Source organism: Jaculus jaculus, chromosome 6 (genome assembly GCF_020740685.1).
Source record: "Jaculus jaculus isolate mJacJac1 chromosome 6, mJacJac1.mat.Y.cur, whole genome shotgun sequence".
NCBI lineage: Eukaryota > Metazoa > Chordata > Mammalia > Rodentia > Dipodidae > Jaculus > Jaculus jaculus.
The window spans coordinates 17986296-18012501 of NC_059107.1; the positions used below are offsets into that span (position 1 = coordinate 17986296).

General features: G+C 35.5%; 1 protein-coding gene across 4 annotated transcripts in view; it reads left to right on the top strand.

The window, feature by feature from the left end:
- The first annotated feature begins 3093 nt into the window (after positions 1-3093).
- Gabra1 (gamma-aminobutyric acid type A receptor subunit alpha1) overlaps positions 3094-26206 on the top strand; it is a 61533-nt gene continuing 38420 nt past the window's right edge. Inside the window, exons 1-4 of one of the 4 annotated variants that reach the window (XM_045153584.1) lie at positions 3094-3247; positions 5877-5965; positions 9356-9465; positions 25494-25561. In XM_045153584.1, coding sequence (XP_045009519.1) covers positions 5892-5965; positions 9356-9465; positions 25494-25561 — 252 coding nt within the window. In that variant the 5' untranslated portion in view covers positions 3094-3247; positions 5877-5891. Of the gene's footprint in view, positions 3248-3485; positions 3571-3669; positions 3695-5320; positions 5354-5876; positions 5966-9355; positions 9466-25493; positions 25562-26206 lie in introns of those variants that run through there. The other 3 variants (XM_004661045.2, XM_045153585.1, XM_045153586.1) reach the window with 3 other exon arrangements.

A 26206-nucleotide genomic window follows, 5' to 3' on the forward strand; every position in this document is an offset into this window, starting at 1 on the left:
ATAAAAAGTGGAAATAGTTCTCCGTGGATAGAAAACACATGAAAATGTTATGAATGTGTACTCATGGTAGAGTAAACGAAAAGAGCAATGTGGAAATGTAGTGATGACATACAGTTTTGAAGCCACAAGATTTCAGTTTGCATCCTAACATGGATACTCACGAGCTATGGAATATTGGGCAGGTGTTTTGGTTCCTCTAATCCATGATGTAGTCAAAGATTTTTACAATGGGCATATTAATAATTGTTTTGAGGATTTTTTTAACATTCATCACTTAAACCAAGTAACCACTTTAAGAATGTTAAATATCATAGTTTCAGTTGCTTCAGTAACTTATTTCATCACATGCATACACAATTGGAAGGGATTTATTCTCAGTATAAGAGAAAAAGAACAATGTCAACAAGTGTACAAAGGAATGCACATGAAAATCATACATGAATTATTTCCTGTATTTTATTCTCTCTCTCTCTCTCTCTCTCTCTATATATATATATATAGATAGATAGATAGATAGATAGATAGATAGATAGATAGATAGATATAGATATAGATATAGATATAGATATTCTCATAGATGGATTTTGAAGTAGTCAGATTATCAGTGTTTTAAATACCTAAAAATTATTAATTAAAAAATTGATGTTCTTATGTAAATTTAAATGTATACAAAATATACTCAGCATGCGTATAGATAGATGGTTGAAGATAGACAGATCCAAGCTGATATACATTAAAAATTACCTGGCTGGGCATGGTAGAACACACCTTCAATCCCAGCACTTAGGAGGAAGAGGTAGGTGGATCACTGTGAGTTCAAGGCCAGCCTGAGACTACATAGTGAATTCCAGGTTAGCCTAGAGGAAGACCCTACTTTGAAAAAACAACCAACCAACCAAATAAACAAAAAAAAAAAAATGATCTAGACCATACCACTTTTTCAGTATTTTATTTAGGTGTTTTTTTTTTCCAATTCCATATGCCCACACACACACACACACACACTATATATATATATGTTCTGAAATTGCATTCTGTTGCATACTCACACACCTCCTTTGGTCTGAAGCAGAATCCAAGTGAAATGTCCTCAGAGAATACTATTCAAATGATAAAGTTTTGGAGCAAAACCATAATCCATAGAGTGATTTGTTTGTGTGGTATTAGCTATGAAATATAAGTTTTTCTTTGTTCTGTACAGGAAGGTAAATGAGCTACAGCAATTGAGCTAGAAGAGAGTTATTAAAACCTCATATTCTTAATGGCTGTTGACTAAAACTAAATACAAACAACAAAACTGTGCCATTGCATTACATATGAATATATAAGAAAATGTTCTCTAAATTTTGTCAGGATTTGAAAGCCTTATTTAAATCTTTGCTTTCAAAATGGCTCAGTAAATACATTAATCAAATTATAAATAAACAAAGGGAGGCAATGTCAAACAGGAAGCTTCCATGCCCTTTCAATGCATATGTTTAAGAACACATTGGCATTTCTTGTGCCATTTATTGACAACTAACTACTGCTTAGAGACAAGGGCATTCTAAGACAATCTCCAAATCTTCCTTCCGAATTTTATCTCTAAAATCACTTGCTAGTAATTCTTCAACTCAATATTCACAAGGGGATGAAGTCACCTTCTGAATGTGGTCTTCAATAACCTTTCTGCTTCATCATTCCATAGCCTAAGGTTTCTTTTTGTGTGTGTGTGTGTGTAAACTGAGTGCATTTTAACAGAAACCAAGAAAAACACTTGTAGAATTCCAAACCCACAAGTGATATGGCCAGGCTGATGAGTGTGTATCTCCTTTCATCCACGCTCAGAAAACTATCCCAAACGTCTCCTCTCATAGCATTCTACCCAAAGAAAATAACCAGTGAGCTTTCCAAAGCTCGGGCCAGAGAAAATGTCATATCCGAAAAGTGTAGCATGGAAATGACACATCTTTTCAGCACCTTCTACCGAGGGTGCACGAAAGCACTGAAGGGACAGCTCCCGGTGGCTCAGACCTCCGCGCTCAGGGCAAGACAGCAAGCACCCTTCCATGCCTGCTGCGAACAGCCATTCACAAAACTAGAGCAGGAAGCCAAGCCATCACTCACTCCCTGAGCACTCAGTTAGGCTATGTTCAAGCACACACCCTTTCCCTGCGTGTATAATTATTTGTGGGAGGAGAGCTCCCTGGGAGGGTAATGGAAGAGGGCGGAGTGACATGGGAGAGCACTAACGTTTTTTTTTTTAAATATTTTTCTTTTATTATTATTAGTTCTAAAAATCTCCCCTCTCCTGCTTTTTTTTTTTTTTTTCTTAATCCAAGAATTGGGTGAGTTCAAAGCAAAGGAATTATTCCTGAAATGGTGACCTGACTTTTAAATCTTGATTTATTTAAAGTTAAATATTTCACGTCTGGGAAAGCCAGGACAGTTCTGAGTGAAAGGTGACTATCCTGCGCTTTCTTCGCGGCAACATGCACTGACATGGGAAATGACAAAACAAACAATAACAGAACCCTGTTCTGAGGCACGTTCTGGCCGTCCTCTAAGCCACAGATGAGCCACTGATGAAGCCGGGTTTGGAAAGTGCTTGCAACCTGAGAAAGTGCGAAGGACTCTTAAGTCCAGGGCCGCTTTGGGCTGGGATTCTGCCCTGGCCATCCTTCACACCCCCAATCGTGCACGGCGCAGAGGTTTAGACATGTGTGTGGGTGTGCGTGCGATGGATGGAGACAGAGAGGAGCGAGAGGACAGTGCGCTTTGCGCACGTGTAACCCTGCGTCTCCCTGCTTTGGAGGCAGCGTTCATTCATAGGCATGCAGTGGTTAAAAAAAAAAAAAAAAATCATTAAAGGTGGGATGGTTACACTGTGTTTTAATGGACACACCTTGGAATAGTCAGTTCGTGAACTGCAAGTGTGGAGAGGGTCCAAGTGCAGACCCTCGGGTCTCTAACCCTGTTTATCCTTCCCTCCCCCATCCCCAACCCCCCACCCCACAGTGGGAAAAGAAGGGGGGATGCTAGCAGCAGATTGTGAAAGGATTTGTCTGCAGCCAGAGAGAAGGGGATTAGGGCCAGAGCGGTGCAAGTTAAATTGCGGTGCATATAAAAAAAAAAAAAAAAAATGGGCGGATTGGTCTCCGCATCCAGAGGCTGGTACCACCTTCCTTTCTAAAATAAAATCTCTCTGGCATGAAGTCACCGCCTATTTCACATCCGGTTTGCGCTGGGACGTCTTACTACTGTCTTGGTAAAGAGAAATCTTTTGTTGTGTAGCTGCAGATTGGATATTGGGGAGGAAATCTGGGTGTGAAGTCCTAGGTCCCGGGAGCACGCAGAGTCCATGATGGCTCAGCCCGAGTGAGCGCGAGCGAGCGAGCGAGCGAGAGGGAGAGCGAGCCGGCCGGCCGCGCGAGGACGCCCTGCGCCCGCCCGCCCTGCGCCCTGCGCCCTGCGCCCGCCCGCCCGCGCGCCCCTCCGCGCTCAGCCCCGCCGGCGGCTCTCGGCGATCCCCGCTCCGCTCGCACACTTTGCCCGGGTCCTGAGCCATCCGGTGCCCAAGGCGGGCCCGAGGTAAGTGCGGCTGCCGACCGAGACAGACTGGGAGCTCCGGAACGGGTCTTTTCCTAAGCGGAGAGGCAGGGATGCTGTAGCGGGCAGGAGAGAGACCGAGAAAGAGAGCGCTGGACCCGAGCAGGTAGAACAAGCAGCGAATGTTTTTCTTTCAGGGTGAAAACTGCAGCGGGCTCCTGCGAGCCTCACGCTCGCTCTGTCCTCCTCCTTTCCTCCTGTCTTAGGCAGATTGGGATGCATTCCTCCGGGGTGGGTGGTGACATGTTGTTTTGGTCCTTTTTATTTTATTTTATTTTATTTTTTTATTTTTATTTTATTTTTTCCCGTGGCCAAGGGGAGCTGGGGTGAGTTGGGGAGGGGCGTCAAGGGACATCATCCAAAGTTAAGATGCTGGGTCTGAAAACCATCTCCCTGTTTCATCCCAGGAAAGGCGCTCTCACCCTGCCATAAATCGCCTCTTTCCCCCTTTCCAGTAGGCGCTGCCGAAATGCCCTCTGCTGTAGGGGTCTCTTCTATTCTGAACATGAAAAACTCAACTCACTGTTTGATATGGGAAGCATGGGAAATGGGTCCAGCAGTGTGTGTGCTTGGGTGGGGAGGATGAAGGAAGACAGGAGTGAAGGAGGCAGCTTAGTGTTCCCTTTTAAACTATTATGTTTGTATTTGCAAGAAACTTTCTTACTCAACAATTGAAGTGCCATGGTAGACTTGTTTTCATTTCTTTCATATATCAGCGGAGGGCATATAGCTATGGTGGCTTGCCTTGGGATTTTGTTTTGTTTGCCACGTTAAGAATTTTCCCACTTTTTATAAAGATCAGTAAAATTTAATAGGTCTAAGATAAGTTTATTTCCCCTTCATGAAAGATATTAAAGATCAACTAAAGGTGAATTGTATTTGCCGTTTCGATACAATATTTTAACATAAGGATACTTATCTGTGTGAAAAACCAGTCACTAAATTAAGAGAAAGCTACGATGAGCCTTACAGTTCTTAATCTCTATATCATTTCACTCTAAGCATATTAATCATGCTTCATTGCTAACTTGCATGTTTGTGATGATTTTTACTGATTGAAATAATCCCAGAGACCATAGAAAGCGTTTTTTTCTGATGTATGTAGAGGCATATCACATGAAACTAGAGTGTTTAATTCAAAATATATTTCAAAATAATTCAGTCCATTAATCACTGACCATACTAAGGAGTATAGGTTCAAGAAAGTGGTGAAATATATCTTTAACAGTTCTTAAAGTATCACTGGAATGAATTATATAGTTCATTAAAGTACAATATTCCCGTATCTGTTTCTTAACCAGGTAGTGATAAAAATTTGAAAATCTATAGGGGAATGTATATATACATTTTGTACATTGATGATATAGATTTTTTTTCTGCAAGCCTTCCTCTACACTCCTACATTCCTCCAGCATCTCACTATTACATTCAAATTTAACAATCAGATAGTGATTGATTGCACTTTACCTAAGAGGGAATAAAGATTCCCTTTCTCATGCAAAGCAAAGTACTTTAGCTCCATCTGTTTGAAATAAAACATTTCTAGCTGCAGACATTGAGGAGGGTTTAGAAGATACGTGTGGGCATGTTCATGTGCATTGCGCGTGTGCTGTGTGTTAGAGATCAGCACATGGCCTGACTGTAAAGCATGTCCCTTGGCCTCACAGAGACATTCGTGAGCACATTTAACAGGGCAATCACAGTCCCAGAACAGAAGCACGACTTTGGCATTCAACAGTGTGTTCCCAATGGTGTTTGGGAAGAGGTAAATGCAGTTGCTTCTGAAACGAAGGCACATCCAGAATTCAGACATGAACTCAGGCAACAGAGCACATTCACCTACCACATCTCACCTCTAAGCATGGAGTCACTGTTGGAGACACAGCTTAAAAATGTCGGTGTAGAATTCAGCCACAGGGACTCAAATCAGAAAAGTCAGGGCTTTCAGGTGATAAGCAACAGTGAAAGAATAAACTCCAAAACACTGGAAGGGTAAAGCCCACAGAAAGCATCTCACAGCTCATGTTGAGCAATAATGCTATGGAAAGCATGTTGACTTGTATTCTTTTACAGAAGAAATTAAAATAGTCATGTTTCTGAATGGAGAAATGGAAAGGCAAGTGGAGAATGGATGGTCCAGGGTTCCATTGCTTCCACTGAGGTGTCATATTCCAGTGAGGTCATTTCCTGACTTGAAAGCATCTTCTGGTCTGCCTCAGTCAGCCCTAGTGGTTATAACCTGATGGTTCTTGCAAGACACATTGATCTCTACTTATTCTACTTTTCAGCTGCTCAAGCCCGTGATGAAGAGAAGTCCGGGTCTCTCTGACTGTCTTTGGGCCTGGACCCTCCTTCTGAGCACACTGACGGGAAGAAGGTGGGGGCACTTTCTTTAAATCTGCATGGCCATTTCTATAACCTTTCATTTATTCTATGAGGGGGAAGAATATTGCCCATGGATAAATTCATGACTAAGGGAATTCGGCAAACTTTGCTGCAATAAAATTTCAGCTCAGAATAAAGAAGAATAGTGGGAAAAAAAAGATCACATTATTTTTGTGTCATTTACTACACACTTTAAAAAGGCTTTATTAGAAAATGTATTGATTAAATGTTTAAGTCTTAACTTGAACTTTTCAGTATTCAGTTGCAGTGAAACAAAACATGCGGTTTCCTAATTTAGGGAAAAAGTTACTCCAATTAACATTGGTACGCCATGCAGGTATGATTTTCTAACCTATTACAAAGTTCAGATAATAACGTGTGAATAGTTGACATTAGAAAGTTTAAATAATATTTATAATTTGAAAGTCATATGTCTATAAACTCAAGTTCATGTTATGTATTGAAACTATTATTTATATAACCAATAGAGGTTGAATGTGCCAGAATGTTTTAAAATACTAGACAAAAATCAAACTTCTCTGATTAAGAATAAACACTATATAGAGGTGTTGCAAGAAAATTTTAATAAGTTTAATTATTCATTTTTTTCTAATGACAATCATGTATATAAGACAGTGTAATATCAAGTATATAAATAACTGAGTCATTTATATTCTTCTTTATTTGTTTCAATATCTCTTGTTCAAACTATTTCTTTCATCCACAAGAAATTATTAGACAAAATGTTACAAAAATGAGCTTCTCCAAATGAGATGGAAAATGAAGCTTCATGACTTAAGGTGAAGTGATAGGAACCTGAAAAGACACATGAATGTAAAGGGATTGGTTTTAGTTGAGTCATTGACCATTGTCAATTTTTAGTATTATGTAGGGTGAATACCAAAGAAGAAGACACAAGTTTTGTCAGATCCTCTTAATTTGAGGACTTAAATGATCTTCATTGCTTTAGAAAAATGATACGAAGTGTTACTATTGTAATGACCTGTAGATGGAGGTAGTGCACAGTGTTATATTACATACTGGTTCATATGGACTCAAAATCAGGTACTGTAACTGATATTTCTTGTCAAAACACATAGTTTAGGACACTTCACTTTGGCAAGCATGCTCATACCCAAATAAGTAATCTCACACTTTCTCTTGTGGTTCTTCTGTGGGAAGTACACTTTTACATATGGAAGGAGAAGGACAGGTAAAGCGTAGGCCCCATGACAAAGTCACATGGAAAAGTCTAACATTCTGGGGATAAGGGAAGAAGAAGGAGTGTTCTAGGGGAAGAGGCAGACCACTTTTAGTATTTGTTATCCAGTGCAAACAACTGGAGAAAGCAAGATTGATATGGCAAAATGAGAGAGAGAAACATTTCTTGCATTTTGTACACAAGCTGCAAAAATACAGGAAATATAGGTAATAGTAATAGACTCCTCATATTTCAAGGATTGTGTTAACAATCAGATGCTACTCTGACATTTTATTCTCTCTGAATATTTTCCTCCCTTCAAATTTTGTTGCTAACTTCTTTAGACTTCTACATCAGGAGTTCCCTACAACCTAAGGTGTGCTAGCATTTTTTGCCCCATCTTCATCAAGATGACCTTCCAATGTCCTTGAAAGATGCATGCATGACATTTGGTTTTCTGACAATGAACTTTTATCAATAATCTCCTACAGAAAATTAGTTTGCCTTACTGCTGCCATTTACCAGTAAGACATACTAGATTGTATGGAGCTCATTGAAATTTGATTTAATATAAAAACAGCAAGATGCTGAATATTGTCAAAAGAGAATAAGACCTCAGTTTGTATGAAATTAATCTCTTGCTGAATTTAGGCAAATGAAAAATTGATGCATAGGAATATGCTTCATATATTTCAATGTCATGCATAACTTTTAGTTATAATAACTTTATTTAATTCAAACTATAAAAATGGTTATTGCTTCTGCTAATGTAAAATTAATTACACATTTTTCTGAAATTATAGTTAATTATATTGCTTTCTCCTGTCAAATAAGTGAATTTTTACATAAACATTACTATTTTCACTATACTTATCACCCATATATATAAATATATAAATCAATATGTTAAATATATAATAGGGAATATAAAGATTTATTGCACTTTTATAGACTTGTACACTATATTCCTTTACTTTGCACCTTACATTCATTTACTTTTTACCCTCAAGGTCAGAGCTATCCTTGAAGATTTTCAGTGAATGCGCTATCTCCTTATATACAAAATGTTTCTTTCAAAAATTGTTGAAAGTGTCATGCTAATTATTCTATAAAATATGATGCAAAGAGTATATGTAGTCATATGATTGATATGAGACATAGATTTGAAAAATAGCCCTATGTGATTTAAAATCAGACTCATAACACTGAGATACAAGCTATGTCCTCAAGTTATAAAAATTCAATACGAAGTTTTAGCCCAAAAGTTAAAACAAAAAACAAAACTAAGATCTAGGTAGAGCTTTTCTTTTAAATGGCTGCATCTTAATAAAAAACAACAAAAGTGAAGCAGTAAAGTTTAGTGAAACAGGAATTATAAGTTTTGAATTTGGGGTTCAGGGGGTTCTACTATGGCTAAGGGCAGGAATAACAAAAATTCATTTAAATATTTGAATAACAGTTTCAACCATTTTAAGGATACTGGAACTTTCCATGCTAAAATATAATTAACCAAAGAATATGTGTTGTCTGTGTTCCTTTCCTAAATGTCTTAGAAGAACATCAAATTATCAAGGCATAGATCTATAGTAAGTAAATAAAAATAGATTATAAAAATTTATTCTTTGTGTATCATTTTAATCCTGCATTATATACACACACACACACACACACACACACACACACACACACACACATATATATATATATATATATATATATATATATATTACATACAAAGTATTTTTAATATACTTATTTATATAATAATCCATGGAATTAAAACTTGGGGTTATAAAAAATCATACATATATGTGTGTGTATATATATATATATATATATATATATATATATATACATATATATATATTTTCCCAGATTTTTATGGTTACATGAGTGAACATTCTTCCTTTTGCAGAGATGTTAAGTACAAGATTCTATACATGTTGAGAACTGAAACATAAGGACCTAGAACTCATTTCCGTATGTAGAAATATTAAAATAAAAAGGTTATCAGCAATGATATTAGAAGAGGACAAGGGTTTTAACATTTATTTTTCTATTCATTAGGAACAATTTTTAAAGGTGGAATAGACAGTAAGAAAATCTAAGAAAGGTTTTGCCTGGAAGGGGCTTTAACAGATATATGTCATTTTTGCTCATTGTTTTCTATCTTGTTGGTAGCTATGGACAGCCCTCACAAGATGAACTGAAAGACAACACCACTGTCTTCACAAGGATTTTGGACCGGCTTCTGGATGGTTACGACAATCGCCTGAGACCAGGGTTGGGAGGTGAGTTTCACCCTTGTAATTTTGCTTTAGATAATTTTATTCAATCTTTATTACACCACTCTTGCTTTCTCTTTAAACATCATGCAGGTGTTAGGCACTGCTATTCATAACTAAACTTATTTTGAGAAGATCATTCAACATTAATTCAATTTACTATGAAAATTTTGTGCATGTACTAGTATGCATGTAGACAAATTTTTTGATAAAGATGTTGCATTCACTTGATGAGCACAATGATTTTACCTTCTAATTATCTGGTTAAGTAGGAAACGTGGAAATTTTAGGATCCATTTTACTATGTGCACACCATTAACTTTTTGTGACATTGTGTTGTCCACACTGAATTCAAACAGGATTTCTTGGATATCATTACTTCAAATATTTATATTAGTTGATTGCATAACAAATCATTAACCCATTAAGATGCATTAGATTACCCTATTTCTAGGATAATAGGTGAAACAGGGATGGAAGTGTTTTCTTTAATTGTATATTTGAATATATGCCTAAGTTCTTTTTTCTAGAAAACATTTATTTCTCTTGTAAAATAAATTAATTCATTATATATATAAATTTCCTTAGCAACAAAATAGACCTGGATTTTATAAAAATATTTGTGCTGATCTTAAGGCCCAGTGTGGTGGCTCATGCCTTTAATCCCAGAACTTCGAAGGGACAGGTAGGAGGATCGTCATGAGTTCAGCACTGCTCTGACACTACATAGTGAATTCCAGATCAGCCTGGATTAGAGTTAAAACTTGCAACAAGGCCATAAATGAGAGCTTAACATCAGACAGGAAGGCAACACTATGATCTATGATCCAAGGCAGATATGGAATCTTTTTTAAAACATCAGAATATATAACATAATTTAGGCAGAAATTAAATGTCATCATTAAAGCTACCTCTTGTACATTTAGACAGAATACAGGAACAAAGCACAAGAAACTTAAGAACTCAAACAGTGATGTTAAAACTAAATACTATTATGTATTTAGATGTATTTATTTGTAGGTTTATTCATTGATTTATTATTCCATACTGTGGGATGTAATGAAAGATGCTGCACATGTTGGGCAAGGTATGCTAACACATTTAAAAAAATACTTTGCATATTGTAGTGTGTATCATGTATCTGTTTTGAAACTGCCAAATGTCATTAATGTCTCAAAGGTTAAAAGGAACCGGCTTGTCAAATTCACAGCTCAGATATATGTCAAAGGTCTTACCAGGTGTCCTTTCTTATCAATTTCAAGCATTCCTTAAAAAAAAAAAAATGCTAGTGGTTAAGGCATTTGTCTGCAAAGCCAAAGGACCCAGGTTTGATTCCCCAGGACTCACGTTAGCCAGATGCACAAGGGGGCACACATATCTGGAGTTCCTTTGCAGTGGCTGGAAGCCCTGGTGTGCCCATTCTCTCTCTCTCCCTCCCTCTCTTTCTCCCTCTTTCTCTATCAAGTAAATAAATAAAAAATTAAAAATATAAAAAGCATGCTACTTCTTTAGGTTTACCCCACACACACCAGGCTTGTTTTTTTTTTTGTTTGTTTGTTTTTTTTTTGTTTTTTTGTTTTTTTGTTTTTTTGTTTTAGTTTTTGGAGAAAAAAAAATCTAAAAGTTGTAGGACACAGTGGTGAGCGCCTGTAGCTCCAAATGCTCAGAAGGCTGAGGCAGAAGGACAGATTGTTGGAGTCCAGAGTTTCAACACATTCCAGGCAAGATGCGGACACCCTGCTTGAAAATAAGTCTTAAAGTTGAAAGGGAGTAGTCACAAAATGGACAATACAGTTGAGCACCTAGTGATTCATATAATGTCTCTGTAAATATACATCTAGATTGGCTTTGAGGAAATTTTTCTTGATTTATGAACTTTGAAATTATAAAGACTATAGACAAGGGAGGAAAGTATGAAAAAAGAAGAAACAGCTGTGGACAGAAATTGTATAAAGCAAGACTTTTAGAAGACCTGCTAAAAGTCTATATAGATCCTTTGTTTAATGTCCTTTCTATTGTGTATTATTCCCAACAGAAGCAGCAGACTGTCATATGTAGAAAATTTCTTTTCATTCTAATTCAGCAAATCTTATTCATTATTTTAATGCATGCATATAAATATTCTCTGAACGGTTTGTGTGTGCTTATAAATTTGTTAAAGAATGTTATATAAACACACACATACACAGTTGCGTATATGATCATTTGTATGGTTGCTGAGTTATTCACAGTATAAGCAACTAGATATGACTGCTAACATTCATCTAATTTTTTTTATATATTAACTTATAGTCAAATATAATTCAAGTAGGAAGCATTTCAAGTAATCCTCATGTACATACCTGAATTGGAGATAGCCATATATTTGCAGATGTAAAGACAGAGTGATAGATTTGAAAGCTAATTTTAAACATTTTTGATAATTGGAGATTTCCTTAAAGTAAATGCATTAATTCGCCTTCAACATTAATATTTTAATCTATTTAATCTCAGAAAATAATAAAAATAGACATGTATGGTAAAGAGAAGGAGTAGTGATGGGCCATGTCTAGACCATCTATTTTCTTTTAATATGATGGAGAGGTCCAGGGTTCTAGAAAATAATTCTTAAAACTGAAATTCCTTTAGTGTCTCAGGAATATAAAGCTTGTCATATTTATTATTCTCATTTAGAGAATAAGATAGATATAAAATAAATGGAATAGTAGTTCAAATATTTCCTCATTTTTATTTTAAATGTTGTCCTAGAATGTGGAAGAAACAAATGTGATGGGTTTGAGAATTATTAAAAATCTTTTGTGGTGACTAACCATATGTTTCCAATTTTTGGAATGTATTTTAAATTAAAGGAATAAAATGCATGCAATTATTACAGAACCACCATATTTTGTGAAATTTGATATTACGCCTGTCAGTAGAAAAGTACAGTTTAAATTCAAAATATGGTTTTAAGACATTGATTTAAAAACATAATCAGATATTATATTACTGATAAGTGTTAACACTTTTATTGCTGGGAAACATAAATTGAAATTTTCTTTTGGATTAAAGCATTTAATCTCAAATCTTTTATCAATAATTTCTGCTAATTTCCATATGACATAAATTGTAGTAAATCTCTATTGCAAAACATGCTTCCCTTCTTTTATTTTTTAGCTATCTCATTGCTTTCAGAAGAAAGTGATATATGGAGAAAATACTAATACTTGAAAAGTTATCTCTTATTCAGGAAAGGGGAAAAGTTTCCACTCAGCAAGTTCATCATTGGTATTAGGACAATCTCCTCTTACAAGAGGAAGAGGAGGTGTATTATGATAGAAGCCTGATTTTATAAAAGTAGCAACATTATGCAGAAGTCAATAATATTTTGTTCTAAATATCCTCCAAAAGTAGAGAAATACTGAGGTGATACCAAAGGAAGACATTTTCCATATGCAACCATATGATGAATTGTTTTTGAGAAATACACATTACACCAGAGTTCATAGCATTTCTCTTTGAATATGCTTCTCTTGGATCTAATAACTATGACCAAAACATGTGACTTTATTGGTCCAGGTATGGGAAATAAGCTTGTAGATATTATAACATTATAATTATCATATTTTAAAAATCTATTTTCTTTCAAAACCAAGAGTCAACATAGGAAAGTGTGTGTGTATGGGGGGAGACTGTGGGGGAAGGTGTAACATAAAGAGAGCTAGCCTGGATTTGTAAAGATAGGAGAAATTAAATAGATTAAAATTTATGGACTTCCACAAAATGTACTCAGCATAGGGAAACAGTAAATCAATCATGCTTGAAAATAAAATGCCAAGTGAAATAAAGAAAACCTTAAAAAGCCCTTGAATTAAAATTATTACTAGAAAATGCAAAACAAAATTGCCAATGATTACTGAGTGGATACTCCTGGACTCTCTTTGAGGGCATGATAGTGAGAGATACTGCTTCCTGAACCAGATGACTGAAAAATGTTTTGGCGAAAAAAATATCTTGCCTAAATCACGGTCTGGTCTAGAATAATGCAGTTGACAGAATATAGGTTGAAATTCTTAAAATTAGGAGAAAAGGAAAAAAAAATAGGCTTATAAAGAAAGAGATGAAATATAGAGGGTATCAGATAGGGACGAGGTTGAGGAGACCAGAGGGAGGCCCAGGTGATGGAGGGGAGAGAGGAAACTTCGAGCAGAGTTGTTTATGTTGGAAGATGTAGGGTAGATACAAACCTTGCTCAAATTTTCTTGGTTCCTCTGATTTCAGACAGGACCAACTAAAAATTCTCAGTAAATTAATTTCTCAAATGAAACGCTTGTGATTCTAATAAGCTAAGGAAGCCTGAATGTTCTTCAACTTTGTAAAAATATTAACCAATGCTGCTGAGGAACCAAACAGGACTGGGTGGAATTTAATTCACCCTTGAATTGGCTCCACTCCCACCAAGAGTTGGAAAATACTAATCAAAGAGAAATCCAATGTTTAATCCTGAAGGAAGATTTCAGGGATTTTAAAGAGAAATCATACCCTTTTGCTATATCCTTGCTTCTTCTTCTTTTTTCTTCACTTACGAACCAGATACATTTTAAGATATGTTGCAGTCCTGCACTTGCTGACACACAGGGTCCAGGACTCACTCATCTCTCAGCTAGGGCTGCCTCTTCATGTCTCCTCATGAAGCTGCCTTCCGCCATACATTTTCTTCTACGTGAAAATTTATTCAACTCTTTCAAAAACAAATTCCAGTAAAACAATGTTTTTAATTTTTTCTTTATTTTTATTTATTTATTTGAGAGCCACAGACAGGAAGAGAAAGAGGGAGACAGAGAGACAGAATGGGTGCACCACGGCCTCTGGCCACTGCAAATGAACTCAAGATGTGTGCGCCCCTTGTGCATCTGGCTAACGTGGGTCCTGGGGAATCGAACCTCAAACCGGGATCCTTAGGCTTCACAGGCAAGCTCTTAACCACTAAGCTATCTCTCCAGCCCCAGCAAATCAATTGTTAACCAGAATCCAAATGGGACAGAGTTGAAAAATAAAATCTTGGTAATGTTACACTTTGAAAGGCTCATAGAAAAACTTTGTCCTCACTCTTTTCCTCTTTCTGGTCATTCCTGGAAATACTGTTGGAATGTCAAAATTCAGTCAAATTTAATTGCAATAAATAATGCATGGAATGATGGATGATGGCTATCAAGTTTTTAAAATCACACCACATAGATAAAAAGAAGTAAGGGAAGAGATGAAATGGCATATTATGCATTTCACAAGCTGTATGGACAGACAGAAAAGAATGTAAGCTTCTAGGTACATAAGATTGTAGGTAGAGAATGAATTGTACCCTTGGTAAGGGCACAGACTTACCAGTACATACTGATGATGTCTTCTTTGTGCTGCAAGTATTATAGGTTGAAATTCCTTGGTATTGTTCTTGAATTACTTTGTGCTTAAATCAATCTAAACAACTCAGAGTGTGCTTAGATTAAATGGAATGCAAGAAATTCACTGCAAGTAACAGAAAAATATTTGTAACTAGCATTTCTTCTCAAGGTGTTTTAGCCCTAACATAATATGGAAACCTCTAAGCACACTTTTTGATTTTATTTGTTATTATAGTTTATAACAAGTTATATTCTTTTTTTTTTCTTCCCTCAACCCTGTTTCCATTATCAGACAGGTTATGGTATTCACTGTAGTGTCATGGAGGATTCAGGCAGTCCCTGTGGGGTAGTGGCTGAACTGTGCCTCAGGACATTACTACCTACTCTAACCATATTTTTGTCATTAAAATTTCCAAATCTCAGTTCAGCATGGTAACACATACCTATAGTAATACCTGTTGGGAGATGTAGGCAAGAGGATCAGGAGTTTAAGGTCATCCTTGACTTCATATAAGATTTTTTTCTGCACTTAAAATTTTCAAATTCTTGTGAAAACTTTCAGACAAATCATTAGCTCAACTATTGCAAAAGACCTGAGTTTGAAAAATACCAACTGGCTTAGGAAAAATGGCATTGGTTACTTAGGAAATTATTTTGAATTTTACATTGTGATTTTTTTTCCTTTCAAAGTAAGGGAAAAGTGGAAAACCAAGAGTATAAAAAATGTAAACTAGATTTCTCAACATGAAATTTTGAGTATTTTCATAAAGTTAAATTCATTATAGAATAGAGAGAACAGTATATTTTAATACTTATTTTAATTCCAATTTAATCTAGCTTGTTTATAAGATGTCTGGGGTTCTTGGAGACTTACTTACTTACTGTTATTTAGCATCTGAGACACTACTGAGCTCAGAGACTAAAATTGCATTCATGATCAGTGAATGTTAGAACATAATATTTTACATTTGTAATAAAAAAAAATCGTGCCTGAAGGCGTGACTTAGCAGTTAAGTCATTTGCCTGCAAAGCCAAAGAACACAGGTTCGATTCCACAGGACCCACATTAGCCAGATATAGAAAAGGGTACATGTGTCTGGAGTTTATTTGCAGTGACTGGAGGCCCTGGTGTGCCTTTTCTCTCTCTCCCCCTCTTTCTCTGTGAAATAAATAAAGAAAAATCTTAAATACAGAGCTATACCTCTAATATCTAATAGTGTTAGATAAAATGAAATGTTTCTACCAACAATATCAAATGATAAACCTAAGAGACTTTGGCTTATTCAATGACTTTCTAATGTTGTTACTATAGTTAGTTTATTAGAAAATGATATTCATTATTATATTTTGAATTTCTACACTTGGAACTTTTCTCTTTGAATTGACTGCAGTTTTTTTTTCAAATTATTTATTTATTTAATTGTTGACAATTTCCATAATTGTAAACACTATCTCATGTAATTCCTACCCTCCCATTACCCTCCCTTTGAAACTCCACTCTCCAACAGTTGCCCATCCCCTCCCCATCAGTCTCTCTTTTATTTTGATGTCATGATCTTTTCTTCCTATAATGCGCAGGTAGTGTCAGGCACTGTGAGGTCATGGATATCCAGGCCCTTTGGTATCTGGAGGAGCACGTTGTAAGGAGTCCTACCCTTACTTTGGCTCTTACATTCTTTCTGCCACCTCTTCTGCAATGGACCCTGAGCCATGGAAGTTATGATTGAGATATTTCAGTGCTGAGCACTCCTTTGTCACTTCTTCTCAGCACCATGATGCAGTCTGAGTCATGCCAAAGTCACTGCAATCTGAAAAGAGAAGGTTCTGTAACCAAAAGTGAGAGTGGCATCAATATATGGGTATGAATAGTAACAAAAGTGCTTACTGGGCAGTTTGGTAAGCATACTAATTAGCCAAACACCAGCACTCATTACACTCCTAGGGATCATGACTACCCCTGTTGTAAGTTTTTAGTATCAGGGATGTATTTCCTCCCATGGAGCGGGCCTCCAGTCAAATTAGAGGGCAGTTGGTTTTCCCCACACAGACATGCCACTATTGTACCCTTTGGTTCATTTGGCCTAGCTAGCCAAACATAAGTCTTGCAGTGTCCACTGTTGGGTATTTTCATTAGTGATTTTTCTCTCTCCCATTAAACTTCATTCAGTGTGGCTTTTTCCAGCTTTCTGTCAGTTGGTCTACATAGAGGAGGTTTTCAGCTCAGCTCCAACAGGATTTCTCAGTGGACTTGCAGCCCAAGTATGTGGAGTCTTCAGCAATAGGGTCTTACCATCGATTCCTGGTGGGAAACCGAGTTTTATGTTGCTTTCACTCAAGGTATGGCACAGATGCTCAGATGCTAAAAAATAATACACACTTCCACAGAAATAGTAATCTTCTATGATCCATAACAGTAGAATTTCAGAAAAAAGAACTACTGAACCGCAAAAGGCACTGGTCAGTGACAAGAGATTGATGACAGATAGATAGATAGATAGATAGATTGATAGATAGATAGATAGATAGATAGATAGATAGATAGATAGATAGATAGATATATAGATAGATAGATGATTGATAGATAGATAGATAGATAGATAGATAGATAGATAGATAGATAGATAGATAGATAGATGATAGATATAGAGAACCTTTGAGCTAGATACTGGTTTACTGATTAATATCTCCAGTTAGGGGCTGAAGAGATAGCTTAGCAATTAAGGTGCTTGCCTACACAATGTGGCACATGCATCTGGAGCTTGTTTACAGAGGCAGGAGTTTTACTTTTTTTCATTCTCACTATTTTCTTCTTTCCCCTCCCACCTGTCTCTGTGACTCCTATCTCTCAAACAAATGAATAAATATTTAGAAAATAAGATCACCACCTAGTTATTGAGTCCAGTTTGCTTAAAGAATCACATAGACACCCCAAAAAATGTTTCAATATGCTTCTGAAGTTCCTACCCTAGTTTTGCCTGTCATGTTAGCTATCTAACCAATCAACGCCATTATTATCCTCAGATACATGGAAGCCTTGGGATTATGCTATGCATTGGCTAGTCTTAATACGCAGCTAAAGGTTATCTCCTGTACAATTCTTGACTTTGTTACATGGTTTCCTTGTACCTCCTGAATTCTAGCATCAGGATGGAAGTTCAATAAATGTTTTGTATTTTTAATTTATATTTGCATTTTTATGGAAAATATCACAGAAATCCAGATAGTGAGAAACTGAATGATACTCAAGACTCTTATATTATTATTATTATTAGTATGCAACTCAAATACTACAGCAAGAAATACAGTGCTTTAATGCATTAGAGAGATTTATACAGGGCTGGAGAGATGGCTTAGTGGTTAAGCGCTTGCCAGTGAAGCCTAAGGACCCTGGTTCAAGGCTCGATTCCCCAGATGCACAAGGCGGTGCATGTGTCTGGAGTTTGTTTGCAGTGGCTGGAGGCCCTGGAGCACCTATTCTCTCTCTCTATCTGCCTCTTTCTCTCTGTCTGTCTGTTGCTCTTAAATAAATAAATGAAAATAAACATAAAAATTAAACAAAATAGAGATTTATACAGAGTAAAAGCAACCCATTTCTCCAACAGCAACACATACCCTCTTTCCTTAAAATTACTATTGTTTTCCAGAAGAAATAACTCACATTATAAGAAGTAAAGGAGGAATTTCTTCAGTGGAAATGGGAATTGTGTTGGATGCAGTAAAATTAACATTTTGTTCTAAGAGATACTTGTATCATTTCTCATTTTGTAATCCAAAACAATAAAAAGGTCAGGGGCAGGTTAGACTCCTGAAACTTTTTACTCTCTACCTAGACCTAGGATGGAAGCACAGATAATATTAAGTGGATCTACATATCAATCAACAGAAAGCTGCTAATTTTTATAAGGAATTAAGAGAAAAAGAAATGAAGGATTGGGATCACAAGTGTTTCTTGTGGCAGTCAGCAGGGAGCTGGAGTCTTGCCATTTCAGAAGTAGACGCTGATATTTATGTGGGATCCCACGACATGTTCAATTCCAGACTAAAACCATTTTAAAGTAGGATTTAGAGATTTATTTTACGATGATGACTAATGTTAGTCCATTTGGTCTCAATATAGTATTTTCCTCTGTGAATGAACAGACATAACAAATAAAAACTGAAAAGGCAGTCAGGCCTTCATAAATTATGAGTACGTGGATCCTTGCCTAATGCATGTTATTTCTATTACCATACCTTTTATAGTAGTCACTGGTACTATGCACACAGCAGCAGATATTTTCCTATACTGCAATTAATGCCATGCTACTTCAGTACCCAAAGGCTTCCTGTGGCATTAGAACAAAGGTCAGCTACTTTCTGAAATACACAGGACTCCTCGGCTTTGATCTCTTTTGCCTCCTTAGCAACATCTTGCAGTGTGATCCTCAGTCTTGCCAGGCTTCACATATGCTGGGCTTTTTCTTAAAGAGCACATTTATTCAAACCTCAGATCCTTTATCTTATTCTTTTTTCCTCTTTCTGATATCTTTTCCTGAATCTGGCTGTCTTTGAATGTTTATCCTCTCTGATGTCCCCATCTGAATATTGTCACTTATAATCTGAGTACAGTTAGGATAATTAGTTCATTTTGCATAATAAGATATACAGTTGTAACTATATGTATGTGTATTGATGTATTCATATGTCTAAATACCTATCACATATTAATCTATTTAGCTATCTACCCATACATCGAATCTTGCATAAAAAATTTCTTTTCTTTAAAAAGCTGTGAGACATGCTATAGAAGAGAAACATTGGTTCATCATTGGCCCTTTATTTCATCACTGCATTACTATTACCTAGAATCATGCTTCGCTGATACATGAAAATGTGAAACAAACATCAGTACCTAAACTCATGCACCAAACAAGTGCTTCTCAAAGTGTTGTAATCCCTACCGTCTCATTAACCTCCATTATAATGCTATGAATTTGAAATTTCAGATATTATTTATTTATTCAAATAGTGAGAAAATAGATTGCAGAAGACTAAAGAATTGTTTCTAAAATCATAACTTTTTTCCTAGAGGAAAAACAATTAAATTTTTTACACTGACTCTCAATCCAGTATGCTGACTATGTATTTTCTTATGCTGGCATTACATTTAAATTTTGGAAACTTGTCACCTCTTAGAGTGATTATTTCACATCTATCATTTCAATACTTATTGGTAGTGTATCATCATTGCAGAACATTCCCATTAAAAACACATGTAATGTCTAGCAATTAGAACACAATTTAGTATTTGTATTTATATACTTATGCATGTATACATATATTTATATACATATATATAGCATTGCATGTATATATATATATATATGTATTTATTTTTTCCTTGAAAACACACATATTTTATTAAAAACTTGAGTATATATTTACATTTGTAAATAAAGAATATTTAAATATTCAAATCAAAGTACCAATGTTTATGAACATTGGATATGTAAATATTATTTTAGAGGAATTATCATTGGGAAACATTCTTTTAATAATTATGCCTTTGAGGATATTTTCATCCATTTTTAAGTTGGTTTATATTTTTTGATACAATTTCTTAGTTGTATAAGGGATTGAATCAGATTTAGATTTGGATATGTGTATGATTATTTTATCCAGTGTTCATTAGTGGTCCTAACTCATGTAGTAAGCTCAAAACAGGAAAGACTTAAGCATAAAGATATGTTGACTTCGCCGGGCATGGTGGCGCACGCCTTTAATCCCAGCACTCGGGAGGCAGAGGTAGGAGGATCGCCGTGAGTTCAAGGCCACCCTGGGACTACAGAGTTAATTCCAGGTCAGCATGGACCAGAGTGAGACCCTACCTCAAAAAAAAAAAAAAAAAAAAAAAAAAAAAAAAAAGATATGTTGACTTCTTGTCATGGAATCTACAGAAAGGCCTTGGGTACCTTACAAATATTTCTAAAATGCTTTGAAGTCTGAAGCTACACAAATAAATTCTTATATAGAGCCTGAGTTATATTTTGATGTTCTTTATGATTAGATATATCAGTTGATTGACTGATGGCCAATATATGATATATTCATAGATAATAGATTATATATATATGTATATATACATATATACATGTATTAAATATTAGATAATGATAGAGAGATAATAGTTAGATGGATGACAGATATTTTGTAGAACTTTCATTGAGGGGCAGTGGCTAGAAGAAATATGTTTACCCAGGTCTTGGTTAATAGAAGTTTCTTTTGCAATTTCCACAAATCATATTCATAATATCTAAGTACAAGAACATTTTCTGAGTATTCTTGGTATTAGGTCTGAAGAGTTCTTAATTTCAAGCCACACTTTCTTTGCCAAGATGAGTGGAATAAACCACATCACTATTTTCAGTTTTGCTAAAATTCATTTGCAGCAATGGTATTTTACACTTTGTGTTATAAACCTATTTTAAAAAATAATGACTCCACATAGCTGTTAGGAAAATCTTGATATGATATGAGTGAATAATTTATTTTTGTCAAAGACCTTATCCCTTGTCATTGAATTTATAATGGGCTGAGTGAGGCTATGGTTTTAAGGTAATCACTGAACAGAGTTGAATAGAAAGTTGTATTATTTAGATATTGACATTTCAGGAACATTTTTACTTGTCTTCATCGTTTTGGGCATTTTTTAAACCAAAATTTTACATTTTATATTGGCTTCAATCTTGGCATAAAACTTTTATAATGCTTTTAAGGAACATTCCCGAATAATTTTAGGAATCACACAAATATATAAAACTGGCTTTACATACTTACAACGTAATTCATTAAAGACATGGAGATGTTGTTGATGGTGCATCTTCCACAAAAAGCTGGTAAAAGAGTTTCCCAGCTTTGGATAATGTTTGTTCCATTCGACCTTTGGCATAACAGCTGATGACAAAATAGGAGGTGAGACATAGAACGTGTTTATTGTCCTGTTCAAATTATCCTGTCTACCTCAAAATGTCAGAGTTGATATGCTTTTTGCCCCTCTTATGTTATCACTCCCCCCTTCCACTTACTAGGTTAGTACGGTGTTCTTCACAAGTTTGCTACAGTTTTGCAACTTTGATTTTTGTTATTCTGTTGAGAAAAGTAAAAAAAATTGCTAGAAATTAGTAGTCAAAAAGACTATGAGGACATACATATACATATATATATATATATATGATTTCTTTAGATTAGAATGTGTTGTGAGAAAGTTATTTCAGAGTCACGAGAAAGGGCTTGAGGTCAGGCTACTTACTTGCTTTGAAATATTGCCAAGGTAAGTTTTATGTCCCATCTAGTTGGGGCAATAGTCTTTACAAGTAGGAGTTTAGACCTTCTAAATTTTTGCTTATGCAACTGATAAAATAATGCTTCGCTACTTCTGTGCATGATATAAACTGTGGTTGCTCCTAAAACATCTGGTAGTCCAATCTTCTTGAGCTAGGTGTTTTAGAAATTTGCTTAAGTACAAAAGCAAATTTGTCTCCATGCTCATTCAAAGGTCACATAGGAGAGCTGCCGCAGGCTGCCAAACCCATGAAGGTGAGCAGAAGGAGTACTAGGCATTCCCTCAATGAATATCCATCTCCTAAATAAAATGTAAAATGCAAATAAGTTTCATACGATATTTACTATACATCTTTTTAAATTACCTTTGTACTCAGTGAATACAGTCAAGTTGGTACCATTGTTAGCCTCCCCATGTCCTCTCCCCTACCCAGGGACCCTCCTACTTGGGGAATATGGGTCATGCATTGTGGGGTTAGCCCTCAGTTATGGGTAGGAGGCCATGTCTCTGTGTATCATGACCCAACATGTGGCTCTGACATTCTTTCCTTCCTCTCTTACTATACACCTTATATGTGATAATCACAAGACAACTAAACTTGAGACTTGGAAAGAAAGTGATGTTGACTCAACTAACTAAAAACAGTACTGTACAAACATTTGATCTGAAGACTTATAACAAGAAATAATTTAGGTGTTAATTCTCCTTATCATGCAACTTCAGGAGCATTTGATTACACAAAAGAGACTGTAAATAATACAGTCAAACCTATTTTCAATAAGAGAATTCTTTGTGATTTTTAAATGAAATTATGCCCACGGTTTTAATATCTGTTTTATTTATTGTGCTTTTTCATGATAAGTGTATTTTTATTATATCAAAGTAAATCCAAGTGATAGCTCTTTTTATTAATCCACCAAGATGCAGTTTCTTTTTCTGGAATATTTTAACTATTAATTTATTGGTCATGAATATTTAAGAATGTGTATTTCATTTCATTCAGTGATGTTTTATACTTCACAAAAATTTGGGTTGTTTTATTTAGTAATATTTAAAGAGGTCCATTTGAAAATTATCATCAATATATATGGCCTATATACATTGAGTGTCATTATGGACATTCTTTGCTAAAGTGATTAGTGAGAATTCTATGAAACTCACTTTGTGTGTTTTTTTAAATATTTATTTTAATTAAATTATTATTATTATTATTATTATTATTATTAATTTGAAGCAGGGTCTCACTTTGGTCCAGGCTGACCTTGAATTCAGTATGTAGTCTCAGGGTGGCCTCAAACTCATGGTGATCCTCCTACCTCTGCCTCCCAGGTGCTGGGATTAAAGGCAGGCACCACCACGCCTGGCAGTTTTATTTTTATTTATTTTTTATTTCCCTTCTTGTTAGATTCTATTTCCTTATAGTATGTCAAGTTCATAAAGTAATAGCTTTCATTGTGCATGTGTATGCATGCTTCTAATGTCCTTTGATCGTGCTCGTTCCTTGTTTCTATCTTAGCCTACTCCCTCACTTTGGTACCTTTCCCCTTCTATTTGCATGCTCATTTAAAAAAAATACTCTTAAAAAAGTATTTGAAAGAAGAGATACATTTTCAAAGAGAAAGGACAAAATGATGATACTTATATGATATATTCCAACTTTTGTGACTATGTGGCATAAATTTTTCTTTATCAATTGAAACATGGTCCTGATGTCCTAATAAAATCTCAATTCTTGATAAAATCTTTTTTTTTTTTTTGAGGTAGCATTTTTCTCTAGCCCAGAATATCCCGGATCTCACTATGTAGTCTCAGGGTGGCCTCGAACTCATGGCGATCCTCTTACCTCTGCCTCCCAAGTGCTGGAGTTAAAGGTGTGTGCCACTATGCCCAGCTTCTTGATGGAATCTTAGTATGGATAATGTATACACACATATGGATGTATGTTTGAAAATATCATGATAAAATCCATCATTTTGCATGCCAACTTAAGGGTCACTATAAAGAAATGAGGTGTTTTAATCAAGATAAAGGTACTAGTTAAAAATGTATGTGTAAAATAGGTAATGGAGATGGAAGTGTAGATATGCACTGGGGAAGTTCTGGAAGGAACATGGGGAAGGAGATGAAAGAGAAGGGTTAACTCAGCTGAGATGCTCTGCTCATCACTGTGCCTTTCAGGCTATCCACAGTTGCCACAGCCTGTTACAGCTGGTTTGGGATGTGCAGTTCTGAAACCACAATCTACTTGTCTATTCACAAGATAGGCCCTAATTTAAATGGTTTCAATGCTAAGCCCTCAATCATTCTTATGAGAAATAGCCAAAGAAAAACTTTGCTAAGGCAAGATAATTAACTTGGTTAGGGAAAGAAATATTTTCAAATTCAAATTGCTTTATCATTTGGTATTAATCTTCTCACAAGAAATCTATGCCATAGTCTTAAATTTCAAATACTAATATGGGATCACCTCTTTAAGCTCTTATGCAAGGGATATAACTATAAAGACAAATGAAATTAGCTGCTTAGGAGATTGGACTGTTATTTTTCAGAGCAAAGGTGAAAATTACATAGGCGTCTTTCTCATCCTCACTCCTAAACATTGTTTTTCTTTTGGTAAGAAACATTTTTTTTTCTGTTTTTGTGATTATATCTTTGAAATAAGTGTGTTTTCACAAGTTATGATAAACATGTTTAATACATATGCCATCAGAGGCCAATAGAGTAAAGTCACATTCAATGTGAAACAGAATATTAAATTGATATTTTATATGCTACAATATTTTATTCTCATCTTCACAATTGAAATTACACACGTAGTTTGTCCTACTATTTATAAGGAGGAGTTTGCACAATTCAGTTTTGATTTAGTGTATTTATAAAGTACACCCTTGAGACCATAAAGAGTTCACAAAGCTTGCCAAAGCCTCCTATACACTTCCCAAGAGTATCCTGCAAGCCTGGAGGATCCATCTAGCTGTATAAAAATATTTAAACTTGAGGCACATTACTATGCTAATATAATTTTATTATGATTTGATGTGATTCAGTATCACTTAGGCAAGGGTGCCCATTCTCAGAGGATTCATTAAAAGGCAGCTGAGTTCTCCATGAAGTCTGCCTCCCAAAGTGGTATACTTGGGCTCTGTTCTGCATTGAAAACATTAACAGTGAAATTTCACGTGTAAGCAGTATATTATCAGGACTACACAGTGGACCAGTTTTAGAAATAGCTAATCAAAGGCAATAAATTTCCCATTTGTGTGTGAGTATGTGGTGGTGAGATGTAATAAGAGTTGTTGATAGATACTCACTGGCCCAATTTCCTGCTTCATCAGAGCGTGTAACTGAAGTGAAGACAGATATCTTCGTCACCAGTTTTGGACCTGTTTCAGACCATGACATGGTAAGTGACGCTGCATATTTGGTTTCTAGGGATCTTTTTAACTTTATATTTTTAAATTAAAAACAACAACGAAAGAAACTGTTTATGGATTAGTCTGAAAAGCCTTGGTTGGTTATAACTTCATGGTATGGTATAATGTGCAATGTGTATCTATTACTTGTTTATAGTATAAACATACGTGTGTGTGTGTGTGTGTGTGTGTGTGTGTAATGTTAGAAGAGTAGCCATTTATATCCATGATTGATCCTGATTGCATGGATACCCACCACTTCACTTTTCCTCATTTTCTACCTAAAATGGCTGCTTTCCTTACATTATGTCTTCTTGACGTACAGTGTTTTAGTCATAAGGCCACGTTGAGTCAAAGATACCAGGTTTTTAGGCAGCAAGCCCTATTAGAGGACTTGTAATTTTTATGATGATTCCTGAGCCTTCTTTGACTACAGAGGGAAAAGCAATACAGAAATTAAGTGGATACTTGATCATGGTTAAAAAGAGAAAAGAGTTAAAGTAAAAATATAGTGATAAGTGCTCATCAGATTATATTCAAAATTATATTTGCCCTTTATCTGCCTGTCATGAATAAATTAGCACAACTTCTTTCCTATTCGATAGAAGTTGGTAAATCAGGAGAGCTTTGCAGAT